Below are 22,965 nucleotides of genomic sequence, written 5' to 3' on the forward strand. Positions count from 1 at the left end.
GCTGAGTTATTTATTCATTCGGTTAATTGGGTTGATTTTTGGTTTGATTTTTTAGGTCAAATAAAAATCGGGTCTTGTCTCCATGTAAATATTAACATAATTGTCCGTCTATTTTTAAAGTCAGGGCAAATCAGGTTGATTATATAATCGGGTTAAAATATCAGGTCGTCAAGTCTATTTTAAATATCTCTAACTCTAAGTTGAGTAGGTAATAAAAATTCATTGTAAATAATTGCGCTAGGGTAATGAAATGTTATAAAAGTATATTAGATGCATAAAAAATGAACAATGAAAGTGTAGCTCTACACAATGTTCTCTCCGTTACATAATTTCTTAAACTCATGAGAACACTCAGTTATCTGTTAATGAAAAATCTCAATTAAGGGTGCACGCAGTTCGATTTGGTTTAATCTGACACTAAAATTAGACCAAATCATAAATTTTGGTCTTAAAATTTTTCAGATTGGACCAAACCGTTTAAATCACCAGACTGGATTGGACCAAATCATTCTACAAAGGTCTAGTCCGATTTGTCTAAGTTTTGTATTTTTATATTTTTTTCCAAATTAATATATCTATTTTATGCAAATATTTCGCAACTTCAAACACCAAATATAATAATTTGTAATTAATTGATTGCATCAATGTCATCCAAGTGTATAATATTATAAAAAATAACTACATTTCAAAATATCTAGATAGCAAACCTATTTTTTTAAATAAAAATTATGGTTTTCGGTCTGGTTAGGCCTGAAAAATATAAAATCGAAACCAAACTGTAAATGTAATTTTTTTAAATAAAAAACTAAACCGAATACTAAAATTATGATTTGCGGTTTGGATCAAACTTTATTCAACCCTAATCTCGATCTTTTAAATAATCAATGTATTCGGATGAAACGGTAAGAACGTTGCGTATCTTGGTGATCGTTCTCTTCTTCATCCGATGAAATCCCAATGTACTACTTCTATTAGGAGTTTCCTGTAAAATCGTTGAGAAATCTAAGTATGAGAAAACTCGAGAACAAACAGGTTCAAGTAACGGATGAGCATGATACCTACATCTAGGGTTTCTTTATCGTCTAATTCGAGTGACCGCTATCATCGTCAAATACACAAGCGATAAAATTCCCAGTATTCGCAGCACTGCGAACTGAAACAAACGCACAAGGAAACACATTCAAAAAGAAAGCCGGTAGATGAAGTTCTTACTTGATAGATCAATGAACTTACAATGAATCGGGGAAGAAAATTGTCATCACCATCAGCAACAGCAAGTATGATCGGCAGCATATGGCGTAAAATCAAGAGACCGACAAACTGTATTCAAGTAAATATATGAGAAACAAAGCTAAGATGAATCAATCAAACGTAGAGCACGAAAAGAAACGAGTTAGAGTCGATACAATAACAATTACAAACGCAATGCGGCTTATGGAACTTCTCGATGAAGGCTCCTCCAAGTCGGAAGAAACTGACAACTCTGTTCTTATCTGCCAGCTTCTCAATAAGAAAAACGCGCATTTAGCACTTGGTGAATTGAGAAAATTTTTTTAAAAAATAAGTTTATAATAGAAAAATTACTGAAATTAAGATTCGAAAAATTTTAATTCTCAAAATAAGCGTCTTTTTATCTGAGCATGAGGTCAATTTTGTTCGCTATTATTAATAGCGAACAAAGAAACTGGTTAAAAAAGTAAAAATTCTTTGTTTGCGGTTGGTACAGCGAACAATGTTTTTTTTCCGGATTTTTTGATCTCTGTTAAGTAAGAGTGAACATATCAAATTTTAGGCTTAGACAAGAAGACGCTTATTTTAAGAATTAGGGTACTTTTTTATAATAAGCTTATTTTGTTGATGATTTTGTAAATTTGATTGATTGAGAGATGAGTAAATTACCTTAAACTCATAGGAATGCGCTCATATTCAATTAGAACTTTGGGTGCCGTATAACCTGGTTTATAGGCCTGTATTGCATTTATCATAAAGTCAATTGTAGTGAATGATGTAGCATAAGGTGAAACTAAGCTTGGACAAAAGCCAAGTTCGCACCTGGTGGCATATTTCGCAGTTGATATTGCCTTTCTGATTGCACCATTTTTGTACGCATTTACGATGAGCATACTGCGCCCAATGTACAAACAATATTAACTACTTATCTTTATCTACATTATAACAATTACCCACATCTCTATCATCTATGTTAGTTGTTACTCGAACGAACGAGCAAGTAATTTCTATGTTAGTAGCTACTCGAATGAGCAAGTATAGAGCTATCTAGATTACAAGAAATACAATCTATATGTTAGTGGCTATTTGAACGAACAAGTATAGAGCTATCTAGATTTCAAAAAATACCCAAATCTCTATGTTAGTAGCTACTCGAATGAGCAAGTAAAGAGCTCATTCGAGCATAGGATTCAAACATTAGCTCATTTTGAATGAATAATTAGCCCATTTCTCTAATTAATTATTCTAAGATTTAGTGATAATTTTGAGACCATAAATGCACATTGGGTAAACCCAATAAAGGTCTCATCATGGAACTTTTTCATCTAAGTGTTTTCTTGTCGTCGTCATAATCATTATCAACTCAATATCCTGCTTAAACACAAAGTCTGTATCAGAGGAATGTGGTTAATTTTAGCAGTAAGCATGAACAACAAATCAAAATGGGGACAAATTATAAACCTTTAAGCTGCCACAACAAGAACAAGGAGTCTCCATATTAGAATCAAAATCTTCATCCTGACAAATTCTGCACTCTACCAATTTCCTGCCATCTTCAATATCAATATCATCTTTTGGCATTTGTTGTTCAACATGCTTCCTTTTCGGGTTTTTACTCGAAATCACAGCATCCATTGTTGATTCTGTTAGCAACCGATTCACTAGTAACGCCATATGATCACCCATTTTCTCTAAAATTGATCTTCACTCTGTTTGTCACTGCTCATCCAAAATCCAAGTGTTAGTGTAAAATATGCAAACTTTATGATAAAAATACAGTCTCGTCCAGAGATGCGCCTTACATATATGAATGGATTTTATAGTCCATCTCATACATCATGTCTCTAAGATAAGATTATTTCATATAAAAATTTGTGTATATTATGAAATATAAGCACCTTGTTTTGTTTGAGGTCGTGTCACCGAGACACGATTATAAATATCTCATTAACTAGTGTTAAAAGAGTTTAGTAAAAATATACCCATTTGTGTTTTCGTGCTCAATTATAAACACTAATAATTAAAAAAATTAATTGGTTTTTTTCCAAATCAAAACTGAAGGAAAAACAGGGGAATATGCAACAAAACCATTTCATTGATCATACTCGTTAGCGGGTTCCACCTAAGATTTGAAGAATAGATGTATATAACCTAAATTTTTGGAGTTTGATTCCCACCCTAGTCCTCCCCTTTCCTTAACTAACCCGTACTAAAAAATACACATAAACTAATCATCATCATCATACCTGTTGTTCATAAAAATCAAGGTTTGAAAGGGAAATAAAGACTATAACTCATAATCATAAGGGAGAATGTGGATAAAAAATCCTCGACTCAAGAAAAATTTTTATAAAGAGATCAATTTAATAAGCCATTGAAATATAATAATATTATTAAAATAATAAATGGTTTTTAGCAATACATACCTTTATGAAGAGTTATAGCAAAACCCAAATGAAAATGGATGGAATAATAATAATAAGTTAAAAGAGATCTGTTTTTTGCTCATAAAAAAGTAAAAACAGTTGATATATAAAGTTATGGGGTTTAAGTATGATTAATAATTACCGAATTTTAGGGAATTAAGTTGAGAATTTATAAGTAAAATATAAAAATTAGGAACCATTCTCCCTACAAATCTCTTCATTGTTGACTATTACCCTTTTTTATTACTGTTTAACCGCCATTTTAAGTGCACGTGTCACTTAGAGAATTCCCGCCAATGCCTAAGTGTTATTACTTTTTACTCCTCATTAGTTTGTCTCACTTGTAAATAATGCCAATCTATTGAATTAGTTGTATATTTATTGTTTTAAAATGATAATTTATTAAATAAAAGTGATTATTTATAATTTTTAAATAATTATTTTTATAATTTTAAAGTTCATAATTTTAAAATGATAGATTAAAAAAATAAATTAATTATATAGACTTATATCACAATAAAATAGTTTTATACATAACTTAATAGTGTTACAATATACCTACAATGATACGATCATTAGGAAGTCTTAAATGACAATTCATATACTCCGTCAATCTGGGTCTATAAGCCTTTTTTTTAACTATATTTATTAATTATAGAATATTAATTTATATTTTATCTTTTATTTAATTTGATATTTTTTTAAATTTTTTTTAATATAATAATTACTCAAACTAAATGACACACTTAAGCCGAAAACAGAAAAAGTATGTACCGACTAATAAGTTTGAATTATTATGCATTCAAACAAAAAAAAAGTTTGAATTTTTATTAGTTTTATATTGTTGCTACTTGCTAGGCTATGTCATGTGGTGCTAAGTCAACTAAAGGGGGAAAATAAAACTAGTCAAAATCAAAACAAGTGGAGTTGGTCAATGGCCACCCTATAAACCCCATTTATTATCCTTCCAAATTATCTTATTTTTTATTTTAATTTGTTTAAATTTATCTTATTTATATTTTTTTATCGTAATTCCAAAAAGCTAATGAACGACTTCAAAATTTATCTTATATATAAGACCGTCTTATTTGAAAATTTGTGTAAGATAATCAACTAATATATTTTGGCTAATACACTAGCGATTATAAAAATAATTATCATATTGAGATTCTATTTGAATGTATATTTCAACAATTTAATTAAAACAAAATTTATCTCATATTTACCGATTCTATATCATTCTTAAAATTTTAAGGAAATTATATTTATTGTTGAACTATACTTCTTTGAATTTTTGTTTTGGTTAAGTAAACATAAATTCTCATTTTGGGATTATTTTTATTTTTCACAATATGTGACTCAAACTTGTTATTAATGGTGGGTTGCATAAAATGTCACCAGATCTAATTTACTAGAAAAACACAATTCACTAAAACAAAAGAAAAATATCGACCTAGCGTTTTCATTTGTGTTAAAAATATAACTTTCAACTAAAACAGTTAAATTATTGATATTATTAGCGATTTTTTTGTTATGTCTTTCCCACTAAACCTAGATCCTATGTGAGATGTGGAATGAAAATTTTTTTAAAATGACAAATTTTAATTTATTTATTAAGCATTATTTTGAGCAAAAGTTGGACTTCATTTAAGAAACTTTCTTGTAAGTTTATAACATAACATACCATTTAGTAATAGCCATTTCTTGTTACTTGTTCAAGTGTACAAATATCATGGCTCGTTTTATACCTATAAAACTGTATATTATACAATCGTTACACATACATGTAATGCCACAACCCACAAACGCGAGATAGTGTCTCGCACCACCTCGGTTTCTTGATCATTATGTGGAAGGCCGACAAAAAAAATCACATACGAATACAAAGAACGAAATCACGAAGCCTCGACTATAAGCCTAAATCAGGTACAACTCTAGCGGGCGAAGTGACGACAATCCTATCCTTATTTTCGGTGCAACTGCCATTTATTGACGCGGTTTTAACAAACACTTCCTCCCTTTGGGGGCGGTTTGCATAGACTAACCAAAGAATAAGGCAGAGCATTATACCAGCCGAGATGAACCCTAAACCTACTTTTACAATCACGAGGTAATGCTCCAATGGAGGGCAGTACTTGGATGTGATTGTCATGAACGTCTCCCGCAAGAAATTGCAGTTCTCGAGGTCCAGCATTGCAGGGGTGTAATGTAGCACAGCGTAACTGGCGTTTACTGCCACGACTAGCTGACCGTACACCTTTGGCGTCAACCTTCCGGGGCTTGTGCAATTTTTGTTATCCAAGGTTGTCGTGCAAATGTAATTTTCCCACACCTGCGTTAAAGTCCAGGTACGATCTTTATGTTAGTACAAGTTGGAATCGGAAAAAACTAGCACCAATGAGTTTTCACAGCTTAAATTTTATATTGACGCCATCAAAGAGTACAAATTGTTGGAAAAGATAACCTCATCGAACAATTAGAGGGAAGTTGACTAATATACAAGCTTGACGGGCTACTCCTCCTATTACCAATTGGTTTTAGGATGAAACCTCATCGGGTTTATGTTCGGTCAACTATCCTCTTATGCGGGTCTTGATGTGTACAAGCCCGTAAACAAATTTATCACAAATTACCATCACAAGCGCACGATCAGATATTCTCACATCACAATCATTTGGTGTAGTGTTGCATAATTAACCAATTAATCCTTTTTTGGATTCACGATTCCAAAAATAGCCCAAAACGGATCATTATTTGCATGTTTCAATTCATGGTGTGCAAAGAGATTAGCGAATTATGTGACAGCGATTTGGTTTGATCATTTTATGTTGGCGGGATTAAATCAGATTAACAGTCATGCAGATATAAGCAAGCCTTTTCTTGGACATTGTCCCATTTAATTTGGATGCACAAACGTTTCGAGGTAATTAAAAAAATAAAATAAAAATAGACAAGCAACTCTAAAAAGAGAGGAAAATACGCACCGTGGATGCATTTTGCAAAGAAACCTCCTGAGATGAACACTCACGATCTTTCATTTTATCGTCGAAAGGGTAGCATAAAGGGGGTATCAACGGTCCAGATTGATTGTAATAGAATTCATCAGACGGAGGCCGATCTGTGTTTGCTGCGGTGTAGATATAAGTATTGACAGTGTTTACAAGCATGCTAACAACTTTTCGACTTTCGTATAGTGTATTGTTGGTTGCTGTCTCATCGTCACATGGAAGAATGTTGCCAAGAGTTGTCTCCGCTTGCGGATTATCCACCCACTCTTTCATTGCCACACATGAGTCCGAAATAGCACTACGGAAGAACCAAATTCATCGCACAATTAGTTCGGCTACACAACACAATGGTCGCAATGTCGTGGACGCGGCATCTCGAGGTGTTACTAATCGTTTCGCGGACATTGCAATGTGAAATGTTAACTTAAAAGAATCCATTTTATCATATCAATTGAAGTTTTGTAGAATATATACTTAATTCGAACCGTAGTATCTTTTAGAAACTAATACACTTTTAAAAAAAAAATAATGGTTAATACGTGAGTTTTTAAATCACAGGTTGCATAACGAATTTTACGGTTTGGTAAGCTAGAAATCCGTAAAAAAAGCGGTCATTATGTAACATAACGGTCTCATTTTCCATGAATTGATAAAGAAAATTTCTTAAATTCAACTTACGAATTGAAGATCATAAAAGTTCCACAGAGAGTCAAAGTAATCGCTACTAGTATCCATCCACTGAAAATGAATCTGCAGTACAGATAACGGGCAAATATCAATGAAAGCGAACAGAAAAAGAACAAATCTTTTGTGGAGTTGGTGACACGAAGAAACAAGAATATGAGAATCGGGAAGCAATTTCTTACATGTGAATCACATTTTGGCACCCGAGGAGAGAAAGGACTGCAGAACAAGAACACAATATGTCAATCCATAGCATAAAATGAGCTAATCATCAGGGAGATTATTTTTAAGCCGTGAAAATTCATCACATGACCAAGCCATGGGCCCACTCGTGTGATAAACCCACGGGGCACCCGTGGGCTCGAGCCCACAAACCCACTGATAATGAGCTTTGACTTGCATACACACTTGATGCGATTCACTTTTTAACAAAACCATATGATTTTGGGAAAGAGTGAACCTCATCAAGTATGCATGCAAGTCAACACTCATTACCTGTGGGTTAGTGGGCCCGAGCCCATGGGTACCCGTGGGTGTATCCACACAACTGGGCCGATGGGGTGATCATGTGACGAATTGTGACGGCCTAACAATTATCGCTAATGGCACAAGTCTGATTAAAAGAACATACCAAGACCTAAAACAGCCAGAACAAGCATTACAGAAGCTACTATGATTAACGCTGATTTTCTGCGGAAAAGAACAGTGAATCAGAACATATAAGTCGAAAAGTGTCCTTAAAACATGAAAATCTGTAACGTGAACTATAAGTAGGAAGATTACTTCATACATTGTAGTGAAGACTCTTCTAAGTTTTACAGAATTTTCATTGGTTTTATCAGTTAGTATTTCAGCACCAGAACTCAAGCGCGAACGAAGATCATCAATCTCCTGCATAGTACTCTGTGGAAGATTGAATTGAGGGACGTCAACAGATTTCGCAATTGATAAGAAATCCGAAACATTTCTCAGCATTTGAGCTGTGTTGTCTGACTGGTTTACAACATATTTCAACGTATGCAACACTTCGTTATGTAGATCAAGTTGGCCAACCGATAAAAGAATACAACCCACCCTGCGTATATCAAAGAAAACCGGGATAAGAATTCTGAAACTCAATACAAAAAAAATCAAGCTTGCAAGAAAATAATTCAAGCGCTAGTTGTTTTTTAAATTTACCTAGAGAAAAGTATAGTTCATCAAAAAGATGCTACTGCAAAGCTATATATCATTTTCTTCATTTTCTTTCAAAACATTTAACAATTTTCGGTTTATACAGACTCATCATCATCATAGGAAACTATGATCATGGTCTAGCGAGGGAAGGAATGCGGCAACTCATACCATAAAGGAGAATGCGGCCACAGAGTCCCTCGGCTTGAGAAAGATCCACAGAAGAATCAAATTTGCTTCAATCTAACAATTTTCAGTTTATAAAGACTATGCTTCTCAATTTCAAAATAAATAAATATACACAATTCTATATACCTCTATTTACTTAAAAAATTGCTTTCAATAAAAACCCTCGAGAATTGAAAGATGGGTAAAAGATTGGTACATAGGAAAATCCAACACACGAAATGGATCACAAGATAGAGTAAATTCATATTTCAAGTCATCATGAGCAACCTAAAATATAGGACAGTGAGGACTACAGCATGGATTAGCTAAACGGGTTACAAGGAAAAATAATTGAAAATATATAGGATCATGAAGTACACATGAGAATAAAGCCCAGAATCCCAGATTCTTTACTCGTGAATACAGTGGACGGCGATGTTATAGTATACCAAAACAGAATAAAAATATAAGAAGCATGTAACATGCAAGGAAGAATTTGGGCATTTACATGGAAGCGCATGAAAACAATAACAGCAGCACAACTCGAATCTTTTCGGATTGCTTTGAATCTTTCCCTTTGAAGCTTATTCTCCATCCAAAACAATGGTGAACAAGCAGCGTTATACCAAATAAGATCAACCATATGAGTGTGACGATGAAACCAGCAACGCCGGTAAATGCAACAGACTGCAGCAAAAAAACAGATTAGAAGTTGTCGATTCAACTGTAGCATAGCATCTTAAGCTTAATACATTAAATCAAAAAACCATATTTCAATCAATCATTGAAAGACTTTTAAAATCACCATAATTTTATATTCCGATTCCTATCATAGTCAATATAACAATAACAACATTCCATTTTCCCAGTGCCGCTAATGGGCTAACAGCTATGCAGGGCTTGGGAAGGTTAGACGCACACGCTACACTACCTTACCCTTGCAATAACAAAGAGGTTGTTTCTAGATGACCCTTGATAGAAAATGTTCATCTACAGCTTCACATAATAAGAAATACACAAGATTCATCGAGTCATTACATTACATTATGATTTCGATTTTTATCGGTCTTATGGTCACATTACGAGTACTATATTCTCAAGAGAAGTTTGGAATTATCATTTTTCAATATTTTCCCATACAGAAAACAAAGCTTTGATAGCAAGTTACTCCATGAAAATACATAAAATTTCAAGATCAAGATTCATGTAGAATTACATAGTAAGATCTAAACACAAGCAAGACAGTTTATTAGCATGTGCAACCCAAAACATATGTTAAAGCCCATGTGAAACCATTCTTAAAGAATAGACGCCTGGAAGACACCAATTAGCTTAGTTGGTAAAGTTATGGCAATGTTACTAGAAACCTATAGTCCATGGCCGGTTCTTGGGGCATCACAGGTAGCCGATTGCCTAGGGCCCCCGAAATAAGGGGGCTCTAATAATAAATGGTGCTATTCAGGTCCGGTTCCGAGCAACGCTTTTTAAGTGATTTGTTATAGACCTTTTTTATATTTGAAGTAATATAATATTACAATACATTTTGTATGTGGAAATTTTTTTATCTTTGAATATGATGAAGGGCCCCATATTAAAAGATATAGGGCCCCATATTAAAAGATATAGGGCCTCCATAATCTTTTGCTCCGTCAATGCTACAGTCACCGAATTCAAGCATCGATCAACTGGTGTAATTTTTTTATAAAAACAAGACTTGACAAACATGCAAAAAGACGGAAAATTAAAAGCAGCAACTAGATATGCCAACATCACTTATAATTAAACAGGTAAACAACTGCACCAAGGATTTAGTGCAAAATATACAAAAGTAATTCACCAACTCTATGATGGCAGCAAGCTGATCTAAGATCATAACAAATACAATAATACCAAAACATTTTACACAGATCAAAACAAACTAACTCAAACAACTAAAGCCATATTAAATTGTCATATTCACCAAGATCAACCGCTCAGCAAGACAAATACTGATAAACAAAAATAATCTGCATATGAACCCAGAAAAAATGACAAATTCCCTTACCGCCCAGTAATGCTTATTTGAAATATCCCAACCACCCTGATAAATCTTAAATTTTCGAAGAATATCGGGTCTCTTGGTTCGATTTCCAGCCAACATTAGAGGAACCTTAGGCTCATAGGAGGCTGGATCTGGTGCTTGATCTTGACCTAGAATTCCATCATCTAATGGGCCCAGATTCTGGTTACCTGCATAATTCATAGATGATCATTAAAACGGCTCATCAAAACACATGCACTCTTTATTTATTTAAAATTACAAATAATGTTTGCTACCAAGAGTCAATCGAAAACAATATTTTTTTATCACTTATAGGTTAAATTTGCGTACATCCGACCCTCCAAACCACCCATAGATGAGAATTATGACATTTGGGGTTATGAAATGTTGTTGATCATTAAAAACTAGAAAATTCTTTATCAAATCTCCAACATTTTGGAAGTGTAAGAGTAAGACAAAGGCAGACCAGAGTACTAAGACAGTGATTAATATTGGTCAGAAAATCATAAAATTTCCCTATCAACCTAAAAACAAATTAAATGATCATTGAATAAATAAAAGTAGCATACACCAAATCAAGAAAAAGATGGGTATTTAAGGAAGTTGATAGGGAAAATGCATCATAATCTGGTAATCAACTGAACATTCCTTACATTGATAGATATTTTCTAACAAATTGTATCAAGTTGCTCGTTTTCAGCTTCTATTTTATTCAAGCAAGAATTTTATAATCAACTTCTTTTTTCTTGGGTTATATAAATCCATACGCAACAAAAACCAATACCCACATTGTAAATTATCCTAAAATAAACAATAAAAATTGCATTTCACTTAAAATTACTTCAAAACCACATTAATAATAGTTTTTCGCAGGATAAAAACACATAATTAATCATGAAGTATCATAATCAGACATCCAAAAGGAGAAATTTCATCCAAACAGCCAATAAAACACAAAACACCCCATCTAACATCATTTTCCCAGAAAAGTTTAAACCCAGATCCCAAATATGGGATTAAACTAAATAACAGGAAAAAATGATGAGCCAGAAGAAATAAGTTTAAGAAAATGATTACCCAATATGAAATTAAGAGGATAAAGAGATTGTTGGTGATGGGCAGCAGCTATAACAGAAGAAAAACAGGTAAAAGAGGGCAAAAGAAAGAAGAAAGCTCCAAGATTGAACATAATTGGAGCTTCTGAGAAAAACCCAGTACAGATTTAAGGGAAGAAGTGGCATGGATCAGAAGCTAATGGGGGATTAATAGTAAAATCAGAAAGTGTGGATTGTAAAAAGTATAAAATGTTGCTTATAGGTTACAGTATGGAGCATTGAAATTAAGAAAGGATTAAAGAAGGGTATGAATGTGAATGGAATTGAGGTTTTAGGGAAGGAGAAGAAGACAAATTGGGTGTTGAATCATGCTTTTTTGGGGAGAAATTGGTGCAAAAAAGGAAGGGTCTATATCATGTGAAAAGAGAAAAGGGAAGTAAAAGTAAGGGTAGGAATGGAGAGTTGAATATAGTAATGAGAATTAAGAGGATTTAGTGGGACTCTGACAGTATCTTCTAGTCATAGTAATACTCCATTAGTTAATTAGTTTTAGATGCCATCTTATTTTTGTTTATGGGATTGTGAGGGTGTTTGGTGAAGGATTGATATCGGGTTATAGTAATTGATTTGACTAACTAATTTTATTAACTGGTTTGATCGGTTGATTTTGAATTCGTTGTTATGAGCAGCTTGTTTAAAAATAACTTATTCATATCAATAAGCTATTTTAACCAGCTTCATCAAATACTAGCATTGGCTGGTTTGGTTTGACCACCCAACTCTCTATTTACATCAAAATACGCTAAAATTACTCAATAATTTAATTTTTCCAAAATACCCCTGTGTTTTTTATTTTGTGAATTGGATCTTGTTAATGTAGTACCAACGTTTTTTTAGTAAAGTAAATTTTTTAGAAAAAAAAAAAACTATAATTTTACTTCCCAGATGAAAAGACTTGGGTGCCCCAATCCAATCGAGACTCCTAAGGGCCACAAACAAGCCTCTCGTCAAATGTAGCATAAATTAGAATATTATGTGGTAAATTAGAATAAAAATATTTTTATTTTGGTGAAATATATATATATATATATATATATATATATATATATTGATTATATTTATTTAATATAGTATATATTTGAAAATTTAAAAATTTATTATTAAATTACACATTAAAATTTATTTATATGATTTTTATTTCGTTTTTTAATATATTCTTTTAAATTTATTATTATTTTTATTAACAAACGCGCTCGAGTGTTCATTAGCTTTTAGGGGGCGTTTGGTTGGGGGTCTTAAGGAAAGGGAAAGGGAATGGAAATACCCCATTCCCTTTGATGTTGTTTGGTTCGCATTTAGAATGATTTCGTTTCCCCATTTTAAGGTTTAGGTTTACCCAAATGAGGTAAACCTCATTCCCCACCTCCCCCTTCATTATCCCATTCCATTCCCTTCCCCATTCTTGAAGCTGTCCTCTCCAAACCCTACTAGCGTGCTGCCGCCATACTTGCCATCTCCTTCCATTCGTCGTGCGTCGTTCGTCTTCCTCAAGTTCTCATCTCTTCCTCGCGCGTCGTTCCTCCTGCTGCTTTGCCATTTCTCTCACGCTCGATTTTGCTGCATCGATTGTCAAATGTAAGTTACTTGTTGATTTGAATCTCCTTTCTCTTCACTCGTTGTTCTTCTTCATTCTCTGTTGTACCGCCATTTTCGGATGTTGAAGCTCTGTTGAAGCTCTGTAACTCATGTCGATTCTATGCTGCTGCTGCTATTGTCGATTCGTGTTCTGCTACTAATTGTTGTTGAAGTTGGATTAATGGTTCTGGATTCCTGTATTTGTTTAGTATTTATTCATGATATTATTATGGTTATACTATAATTTGGATTTCTGCTGCTATTGATTATATGAGTTATAGGATGCACATGATGTGCTCGATGAAATGCTCCTATGAAATTATACTACTTTTTGTCATTCCCTTAGCTTGAACCAAACAGTCACAAAGGGAATCATTCAGCAGTTCATTCCGTTTCCTAAACACAACCAAACGACTAGGCTAAATTAGGGGAATCCATTCCTTTCTCCTTCATTCCCTTTCCTCATTCCATTCCGATTCCCTTGTGCGAACCAAACGCCCCCTTAGTGTTTAGTAAGAATCACTAATATCATTACTAGTTCCTTTGAATAAGTATAAAGAGAAATGAAGTGTTTTTATGAAAGAGGTAGATGTTTAGGATGGTCAATATCTAAGAGACAAAGATCTTATTAGACCTACCCTTATTTTATAGGGTTTGGGTTTGATTTTATGAGAGCCACCGAGTTAACTCGATTTTGGGTCAAAAAAATAAATGTGTCTATTATATAGCCCAACCTGTTAGACCCATTTTAAATTGAAAATTTGAATAAAGTAAGACAATTGAACAACTATTTTTCCAAAATAAACTCCGTGAAAATTTAATTCTCAAAATAAGCGTCCGTACATCCAAACTTAGCATTGGGGTAAGTCGCTGTTACTAACAGCGACTTAAAAAAAATTAAAAAAAAATTTTTCAGTTCTCAATTACTTCCTCATTCCAACCTACGAGATAAAGGGACTGACCAGTTAACCTTAAAGTCGCTGTTAGTAACTGCGACTTATGGGTTTTATTATTCATTTATTTTTTATTTTTTTTTGTCTTTCGCTGTTAGTAACAGCGACTTTTACCAAACATAGGTTTGGATGTACGGACACTTATTTTGGGAATTAAGTTTTCACGGAGCTTATTTTGGGTAAAAAGTTGTTCAATTGTCTTATTTTTTTCAAATTTTCCTTTTAAATTCTTCTAATCCCTCTAGACCCAATTTATTATATAGCCCAAAATCATAAACCTATTTTTATATTTATTTGGATTTTGACTCAATGTACTTATATATAATTTAAAGACCCATTTAATACTAATAAAGCCTTTAAAACACAAAAAATTAAATATCAATAATTGAATTAAGACCCAATTAAGATCCATTAAGGATCCTAAACCCATATAACCGGTGGACTTTGAGTTCGAATTCAGTTTTTCAAATACTAATTATCTGAGTTCGAATATGGGTTTATCCAAAATTAATGGGTCCGGATCCAATATTAAAAACAGAGTGATGACTGTGATGACATGCCTTTTGTTGTTTTTATTGTCTTTTTTGCGGGAATGATGGTGAATCATTCCATATTGCCCGCCTAAGGCCTACTTTTCTTTGTCATTAGTCATCATCATTACTTAATGTAGAGTATATCAATTCACAATTAGTAGTACTATTACTCTATTAATGGTGTTTTTCAATCATGAACAACAAAAAAAAATAAATTAATTTAGTCAAAACTTGTTAATCCTATTCAAAGTTTAAAAAAATAATAATATATAAAATAAGTGTTTTTCTTTTTTATTTTTATGAAAACCTTCCAGCATTTTTTCTTCTGTATTACAATTTTAAAAATTATGATATCAATAAAATTTAAAGTAAATATACATTCTCAAAAAAAGAATTATTTATTATTATTAATTATATCAATAAAATTTAAAGTGAAAATAAATTGCCCAAATGGAATAATTAATTATAGGAATCAAATTTGATACTTGTATAGTTCTATTTGTGTGTCCAATTAGAGATCTATTCCTATGTTTATTGAGTGAAGAAAAGCACAATCATTATTACTCCTAAACATCCCAATTTGAGTGTGTATTGAATATTAGATAATGAGTAATTCTCCCTCCATCTCAATCCACATCAATAATTATTTTACAAATTATTATACTCTCTGCTATTCACTTTAAATATCCTAATTTTAGTGCATTGATTTAAATATCCTAATTTTAGCACATTTATCAATGCATGATTTTAGTTTGAAATTTTCTAATTGTGTCTGAGTAAAAATTATAAAAAATTGATATTAATAAGATTTATAATAAGATAAATCAAATAAGATTTCACTTGACTATGTTTTAATTTATAGATTAAAAATAAAGCACGTAATAAGAGTAATTGATGAATAGTGTAATCTCTTATTTCCAAAACTTATAAAAAACTTATAAAAGGCTTATGTACATCATTTTTAACATAAAGGAAGATTCGTTTAATCTAATCCATTGTGAATTAAGAGTGTAATTGTCAGAGTCAAAACTTAGGGTTTATAGTGAGAGAATTTTAAGGTTTTCTATAGAAAAAATTACATATAATAATCTAATTTTTTCATGATTTTTCTACGATAATTTCTCCTATTGATTAACCATGAATATTCTCAACTTAAGAGGTATTTACCTAGAGTAAGCTTGGGTAGCCCGTTGACTTGCTATAATAGGTAATTCACCAAAAAAAAATTGAAAATAAATGTAAAATTAGAGAAAAATTTTGAAAATTCACATAATAAATCCTTAATAATTTAAAAAGTCAAAAAAAACATTAATATTTTTTTCATATGTTTTCGACATTTTATTTTAATTTATCTTTTTTTAAAAAAAATACAACTTGTTAATTACCGGGTTTATTCTAGAAAAATACCCTCTAAAGTTGGATTATTCATAGTTAATCAATAGATAAAATTATAATGGAAAAATCAATATAAAAATATTGGATTATTCTAGATAATTTTTTCTTTTCTATATTCCATCTTAGATTTATTATAACCGAGTTCCCATTACTAAATTTAGATCATACAATTGTAATCAATAAACTGTCGATCAATAATATTCATTTAATTTTTATAAGGCGGGTTTTATTTGGTATTAGAATATTCCCACTTTTCAACGTTTGTGTGTTATTACTTTAAGTTTTGCTTTCTTTATTATTTACTTATTGAGTATATTACTCTTAGCAAAAAGGGAATCTTTACCCTTAATAATATTATTTGGGAATTTATTTCCTACCCTATATTAATGTAAAATTTATTTTCTGTGGTACTGTCCACGTAGGATGATACATAACATTTTATTTATTTATTTTTTTAATAAAATTGCTATCTTAAATGACGGTTTTGTATTATTTTATTTAGCAAACCGCCATCTGAGATGGCGATTTTATTCAAACTATAATTTTAAAAAAAAATTGAAATAGTAAATTGACATCTCATATGGCGGTTTTTATTATTTTAAATTTTTTAACGGAAAATAAAAATCTAGACTTCTTGTGAATGTGAGGTAATGGGCCAAATTGCAACTCCGATTTATTTAAATACGAAAGGCACGAGAACATTTTATTAGGAGTTTGGAGCGCAGGTGGTTGGAGTGCTCTTCATGATGTACCTGTGAGTGCAAAATGTGAATTCGAGACTTGTTGAGAGCTCTTTGTTTAAAATTTGATTTTTTAAAAATTTTTACTAATTTACTATCAAACCGCTATCTCAGATGGCGGTTTACTTGTTCATACAAACCGTCATCTGAGTTGGTGGCTTCCTGTCAAAAAAAATAAAAAAAAACATTTATTCAACATGGAAGGTATTAATGGAAATATAAATTTATGTTACGTAAAATGAAAATTATTTTGTAAAAAAATAATATTATGGGATTAGACTAACAAAAAGGATGGAGAGCGTTGATTTATTCCAAAATCTTACTCCTAATGTTGACAATGTAGACTACACTTTTGAATATTGGTACAAGTTACACATTGCTTTATTATACAATTTAAGATCATATATACAATAAATCACTTTATATAAAAGTAAAATTTAAAAAAGTACTCATACCTATCTTATTACGCAAACAATGCAAGTTGAATTAATGTAGACAAATAATAATTCAGGCTCTCTAGACCCTTTTTTTTTTAAAGAAGGCTTTTAAGAGTCCAATTCACTTTTTTTCTTTATTAAATATATTAATTTTAAGAAAATTATTCTTTTTAACAAAAACTGTAGAAAATTGCTTTTTTTTGGAAAATGAAAAATTTTCTGATTAACTGTCTATTCCCAGGCAAAATAAAACATCATTTAGTAATAAATCAGATTTTTTTCATTTTTTTAAAAAAAATTAAGATTCATCAATAGTGGAAAACAGTGATGTTAAAGAAGATAATTATGGCTAATTTATATGATTTGGGGTTAAAATAATATATTTGGGTTGTAACATAATATATTTTGGGTTATAACATAGTATATTTGGGGTTATAACATTTTGAGAAAAATGACAATATAACACACACTTTCTTCCTTAATAGTCCCACAATAAAGCACAATAAAGTAAAAATGCGGAAAGTAAAGTACACACGATATTTTTACGTGGAAAACCAATGCGGGAAAAAACCACTGGACCGTAAGTAGTCCAAACTCTTCCACTAATCACCAATAAAATTAATGGGTACAACTAAAATCCTCTCTAATCAATACTAGAGGCGACACAAACACCAAACAACCCTAAAACTTCACTCAAAAGTAATAAAATAACAATTAGGGCAAGATACAAATTACCCACTTACAATGCACATAACGACAATCCAACCGTTGAATATGTAGGTTGGGTAGACAGGAACACCGTGTCAAAATTTGACACAAAAACGAAGTACAAATGACCTTCGATCGGATCGATACAAAGTCACGTGTCGTACCTCTCTTCTTCTTTGTCGTCGCTCACTGTATCTTTGTTTTTGTTTTGTGCATGTAGGGTATTATGCGCAATTACCAATGCTGCTGCCTTATTTTGATATTTATAGTTTCTTTTTTTTGGTTTTATTTTATTATTATTAATAATATTATATAGCAACTAATAATAAAAGCCCATAATTAAAATACTAATTGGGCTCTTCCTCCTAGTGGGAGGGAATAACCCAACATGCAAAATATATTTGTGGTTATAACATAATACATTTGGGGTTATAACTCAATATATCTGGAATTAAAACTTAAGATATTTGAGGTTTTATAACATAATATATTTGCTTGTATTATTATAATATCAATGTTGTAGTATTATATCACAAATATATACTGCTATAAATCCAAATCTATTATGTTATAACCGCAATTATATATTTTGTTATAACCCCAACTATATTATGTTATAACTCCAAATATATTATGGTTATAACCCTAAATATATTATGTTATAATTACAAATATATTATGGTATAACCCCCAATATATTATGTTATAACCACAATTGCTTTTATTAATTTCTTCCAAACAGTAGACATTGTTGTCTTCTTCAACATCACTATTTACACCATTAATGAAGCTTAATTTAAAAAAAAATCAGAAAATTGTAAATTTAACTAATATATAACACAATAAACCCAAAAAAAATGAAAATGAAAGCTTTAAAAACGAAAATAATGAAGTATAAGTACATAACTTTAATGGTTTTGCAGATGTTGAAGAATATAAACAGAGAATAAACAACTATGACATTTGAGAGAGGAAGATGGAGATTGAAAACCGCAAATGGAGTTTGAGAGAGGAAAAATAATTTTGTCAGAAAAGAGAAAAAGGAAAACTGCAAAATAGAAGTTAAAAAGCATTGTTTAGAAAGTTTAGTTTTTTTTAAAAAAAAATTTAAAAATTTGACTGGCCTAAACTTGAGACATCTTTTGTAAAGACGGTCTCAAGGTCTCAAGTAAAAATTTGTGATAATAAATATACTATCTTCATCCTATTATCATCTCCTATCCTATTATCATCTTCTTATTTACTTTTTTATATGTATCAATGCACTATTTTAATTATTGATATTTTTAATGAGATAATTAAAAATATTTATTTTTTTTTGATAATATCTACATTAATGCAAAACAAATAAGACATTACTTCATATTATATTTTAATTAAGAATAAATTTAAACCAAAATTGAGTGACAAATAATGTCAAAAAGCAAATATAATGAGACTGTCCATTGTGAGACGAGTTTATATAAGGAGCCGGAAATTTAAAAGATAATTATTTTTATATCAAAGTGGATATTTAAATTAAATTAATTATATTATTTAGCCCAACTTAAAATCTGCTCATTGTGAAACTAAAATAATAATTTGTGAAAAACAAATAGAAACTAATAGTGGGACGAAGGGATTATTTTTAAACTTATAATAATTAACTTATAAGCTATTTTTATAAGAGATCGTCTTTTGCTGAAATAATTTCTCCTATGGTAATAATTTATATTAATGAGACCATTTAACGTACGCATAACACACGTTTTATGATAAGATCGTCTCATACAAGAATCTATGTTGACTTATAAATATCAATTGGTTGAATTAATCACTATCCTATCTTTTATTTTTAGATTTATTAAGTAAATAATCGTGATTTATAAATTTGGCAAATTATATAAAGGATAAGGCATACATAAATTCATGTTTTTAATAATTTTATTAGTTTTTTTAATGTTGATTTATAAATTGTCGTAATTATTTTAAACTTTTTATTTTTTTATGCGGTCTTATATCATTAGTAACTAAATGTAATACCAACGTAGTGTGTTATTGCTTTGAATCTCATGTAGTGGTGTAAGTTTAAGAAATGTACATATCGATGTTTTAGTTGACTAAATAGAACTATCATTCTATCAAAGATAAAGTGGCTTATATTCTATCTGTTTTATTTGTTTTTCATGCTTGTGAATGCACTAATTCAATATTTAATAGTGATAATTAAATATAATTAAAAAATATAAAAATTAAATATTAATAAATCTTATGTTGAGACAAATTAAACAGGATTTCATTTGTCTACGTTTTAATACATAAATTAAGAATAAAATATAAATAAAGAGTAATTAATGAATAATAACCTAATAGCAAATCAAAAATTTGCAACGAAACAGTAGTTTTTAACAAAGAATTGTAAAAAAGTGTTTTAGTTAGTTAAAGTGTTTACTAATTAGGGATGCAAGCGGGGCGGGTCTAATAGGAGACCCGCCCCATTCCCGTCCCATTAGGGCGGGATGGATCCCGGTTTTGATGGGTCATGGGGCGGGTACGGGTATAAAATTCATACCCACCGCGAGGATGGGGATGGATTTTAGGTGATACCCGCTCGATCTCCGCCCCGCCCCCCCTCAAGATATGTACAAATATACAAATTTATAAATGTATGTTACTAATCTATTTCTACTATTAATCAAATGCAGGGTAAAAGTCCGTTTTATACAATAATAATGAAATTTTCTTAAGTATCTGAATGATAAAAAGAAAATTTTTTCTGTTTTAGATATACTTCATAGAAATGAGTTTGACAACCTTTACTTTGTTGTAATTGACATTTGTAGTAATAGTCACATTATTTGTAACATGGAAAGATTACATAAAAGTAGAAATAAACTTAAGGAAGAGAATTTAAAAAACTTCATAAGGATGAAATTTGTAAATCATTTGATATTGAAACTTTAGAAACGGTTAGAAATTATTAGATACAACAAGAGGAATAAGTTTAAGTGTTTTTGCCCTGTTTTTCCGGAATTAGAACTTAAACTTGATGCGGAAAATTAAAAAGAGACAACACAATTTTTAAGTAGAAACCTTTTAAGCCTAAATAGAATAAAAAACCACATTTACATAAAACAAATAAACAAAATTGGATCAACTTCTCTTTCTCTTTCTCCTTCTCTTGCTTCACACTAAGCTTCTTTTTTCTCCCCCTTTACAAAGGCCAAATTCCTAATAATGAAATTAATGACCAAGAAAATATTTTAAGTTAATTGGCAATTTTTGAAGCAAAAATATTTCTTATTTATTTTTGATCTCACATATGAACACTCCATTTTTCTCAAAAAACCAGTTAAAGAAAAATGACTCCTTTTATGTAGGAGCTCACGTAGCAATGTAAAGGAAATAACTACCCACTATATCCTTAATCCTAAAATTAAGGAAGAGTAGGTGGATCTTGATTTGCAAGTAAAAAAGTCACGATTATCTATCTTAAAAAAGGCAAGTTAGTTTTTCTCAATTAAACCCATAATACAACCCTATTTATGTGGAGAAAAATAAGAAGCTTTCTCCACTTGTAGAAAATGAGCCGGTTAATTTTAAGGTAGTTAAAAAAATCTTTTTTCCAAGTAACTTATTAAATTAATGATGTAAAAAATTAATTTTAACCAATACATCAACTAAAAAATCAGAAAATATATTCTACAAAATTTTTCTGCTGAAATTGATTCTAACGAACTTGAGTCTTGGGAACAGAGCACTATCTCTATCAGCAGATATATACTCCCTAAAATACAGAGCACTATCAACGATTTTTATCAAAACCTAATATCGACCTACACACAATCTCTAAAATACAGTCGTTTGCATTAAGTGTAGTCATCATCAAAACATAAAAGGGCCAACAGAAACATTTAATATATACTCCCTCAAATTCTTTTTAGTTGTCTCATTTTCTTATTTGGGCAATTCATCTCTATTGTCCCATTTCTATTTTAAGACCTACATTTATAGGTAATTCTCTCATTTTTTTAATATTAAAAATACCCAATATTGCACATGGGTCTACTATTTTAGGTGGTCCCCCCCAATTCTTAATATTAAAAACATCTAATATTGCAAATAAGTCTATAATTTTAGGTGTTCCCCTCATTTTCTTAATTCCGTATCAGTTTGTAAAGTTCATGGATTGCCACAACCATATGGTAGTAGAAAGATTAGCTCACCCAATATATATGCATGTCAACAACCAACTATTTTATCAATGTGGAATCTTGTCTCACAAATGAAGTATTTCCAACATTCCCCCACATGTGAGCCACATCATACCAGGGACCACCTTCGGCTCTGATACTATATTAGGCCGTAAAAATTCGTCACATAATCTCACCTTGGCACACTTGTGTGGACACGAGACACCTGTTGACTCGAGCCCACAAACCCACGGGTCAAGAGTGTTGACTTGCACATACACTAGGTGAGGTTCATTGTTTTCCGACCACTTGATCTCATATAGTTTTGGCATGGAGACTAACAAATATACTACCTCCATTTTTTTTTTAATGATTTTTTTATTAATATCTATACTTAATTTTAAAAGCTCTTACATAAAAAGTGAAGAATAGCTATTAATAAAAAAACATATATTAAATTAAAATAACATGATACTTAGATTTAAAAGAGAATATAGTGACTATCCAAAAATAAAAATAATAAATTAATTGAGAACAAAAATTAAAAATAGATAAATTGAATGTCACTATCGCTTAAAAAATCCATTTATCAAGAATCTGGCTCATT

General features: G+C 30.9%; 2 protein-coding genes across 5 annotated transcripts; both read right to left on the reverse strand.

Moving 5' to 3' along the window:
- Window positions 1–85: 85 nt before the first annotated feature.
- LOC130821141 (uncharacterized) lies at window positions 86–3,787 on the reverse strand. Of its 4 annotated transcripts, none has more exons than XM_057686797.1 (8): window positions 3,657–3,787; window positions 2,692–2,949; window positions 2,053–2,124; window positions 1,900–1,967; window positions 1,407–1,500; window positions 1,234–1,320; window positions 1,059–1,153; window positions 86–982 (listed from the first exon to the last, which is right to left on the reverse strand). In XM_057686797.1, exons 2-7 carry the CDS (start codon window positions 2,914–2,916, stop codon window positions 1,076–1,078), a joined length of 624 nt encoding a protein of 207 aa, XP_057542780.1. In that variant the 5' UTR covers window positions 2,917–2,949; window positions 3,657–3,787; the 3' UTR covers window positions 86–982; window positions 1,059–1,075. The 4 variants fall into 4 exon arrangements, with proteins under 4 accessions (XP_057542780.1, XP_057542777.1, XP_057542779.1 ...); XM_057686794.1 differs by having other exon boundaries at window positions 1,063–1,153; window positions 3,657–3,783; XM_057686796.1 differs by lacking the exon at window positions 3,657–3,787 and adding an exon at window positions 3,477–3,557 and having other exon boundaries at window positions 1,063–1,153.
- A 1,403-nt stretch (window positions 3,788–5,190) lies between these two features.
- On the reverse strand, window positions 5,191–12,231 carry LOC130821142 (uncharacterized). Its single transcript, XM_057686798.1, has 9 exons — window positions 11,808–12,231; window positions 10,734–10,918; window positions 9,198–9,376; window positions 8,139–8,423; window positions 7,980–8,038; window positions 7,531–7,567; window positions 7,343–7,414; window positions 6,641–6,962; window positions 5,191–5,988 (listed from the first exon to the last, which is right to left on the reverse strand). Exons 1-9 carry the CDS (start codon window positions 11,917–11,919, stop codon window positions 5,566–5,568), a joined length of 1,674 nt encoding a protein of 557 aa, XP_057542781.1. The 5' UTR covers window positions 11,920–12,231; the 3' UTR covers window positions 5,191–5,565.
- Window positions 12,232–22,965: the final 10,734 nt, after the last annotated feature.

Source organism: Amaranthus tricolor, chromosome 8 (assembly GCF_026212465.1).
Source record: "Amaranthus tricolor cultivar Red isolate AtriRed21 chromosome 8, ASM2621246v1, whole genome shotgun sequence".
Lineage (NCBI taxonomy): Eukaryota > Viridiplantae > Streptophyta > Magnoliopsida > Caryophyllales > Amaranthaceae > Amaranthus > Amaranthus tricolor.

Bases quoted from the DNA above. Each gene is read 5' to 3' on its own strand.
- LOC130821141 (XM_057686797.1), bottom strand. From the start codon at position 2,916: ATGGGTGATCATATGGCGTTACTAGTGAATCGGTTGCTAACAGAATCA. The intron at 1,501-1,899 runs GTAATTTACTCA...CTTATTGAGAAG, and splicing joins CGCATTCCTATGAGTTTAAG to CTGGCAGATAAGAACAGAGT. The intron at 1,321-1,406 runs GTATCGACTCTA...ACTTGAATACAG, and splicing joins TTGCGTTTGTAATTGTTATT to TTTGTCGGTCTCTTGATTTT.
- LOC130821142 (XM_057686798.1), bottom strand. From the start codon at position 11,919: ATGTTCAATCTTGGAGCTTTCTTCTTTCTTTTGCCCTCTTTTACCTGT. The intron at 7,415-7,530 runs GTAAGAAATTGC...TCTGTACTGCAG, and splicing joins TGCCAAAATGTGATTCACAT to ATTCATTTTCAGTGGATGGA. The intron at 6,963-7,342 runs GTAAGTTGAATT...GTTCTTCCGTAG, and splicing joins ACTTTTATGATCTTCAATTC to TGCTATTTCGGACTCATGTG.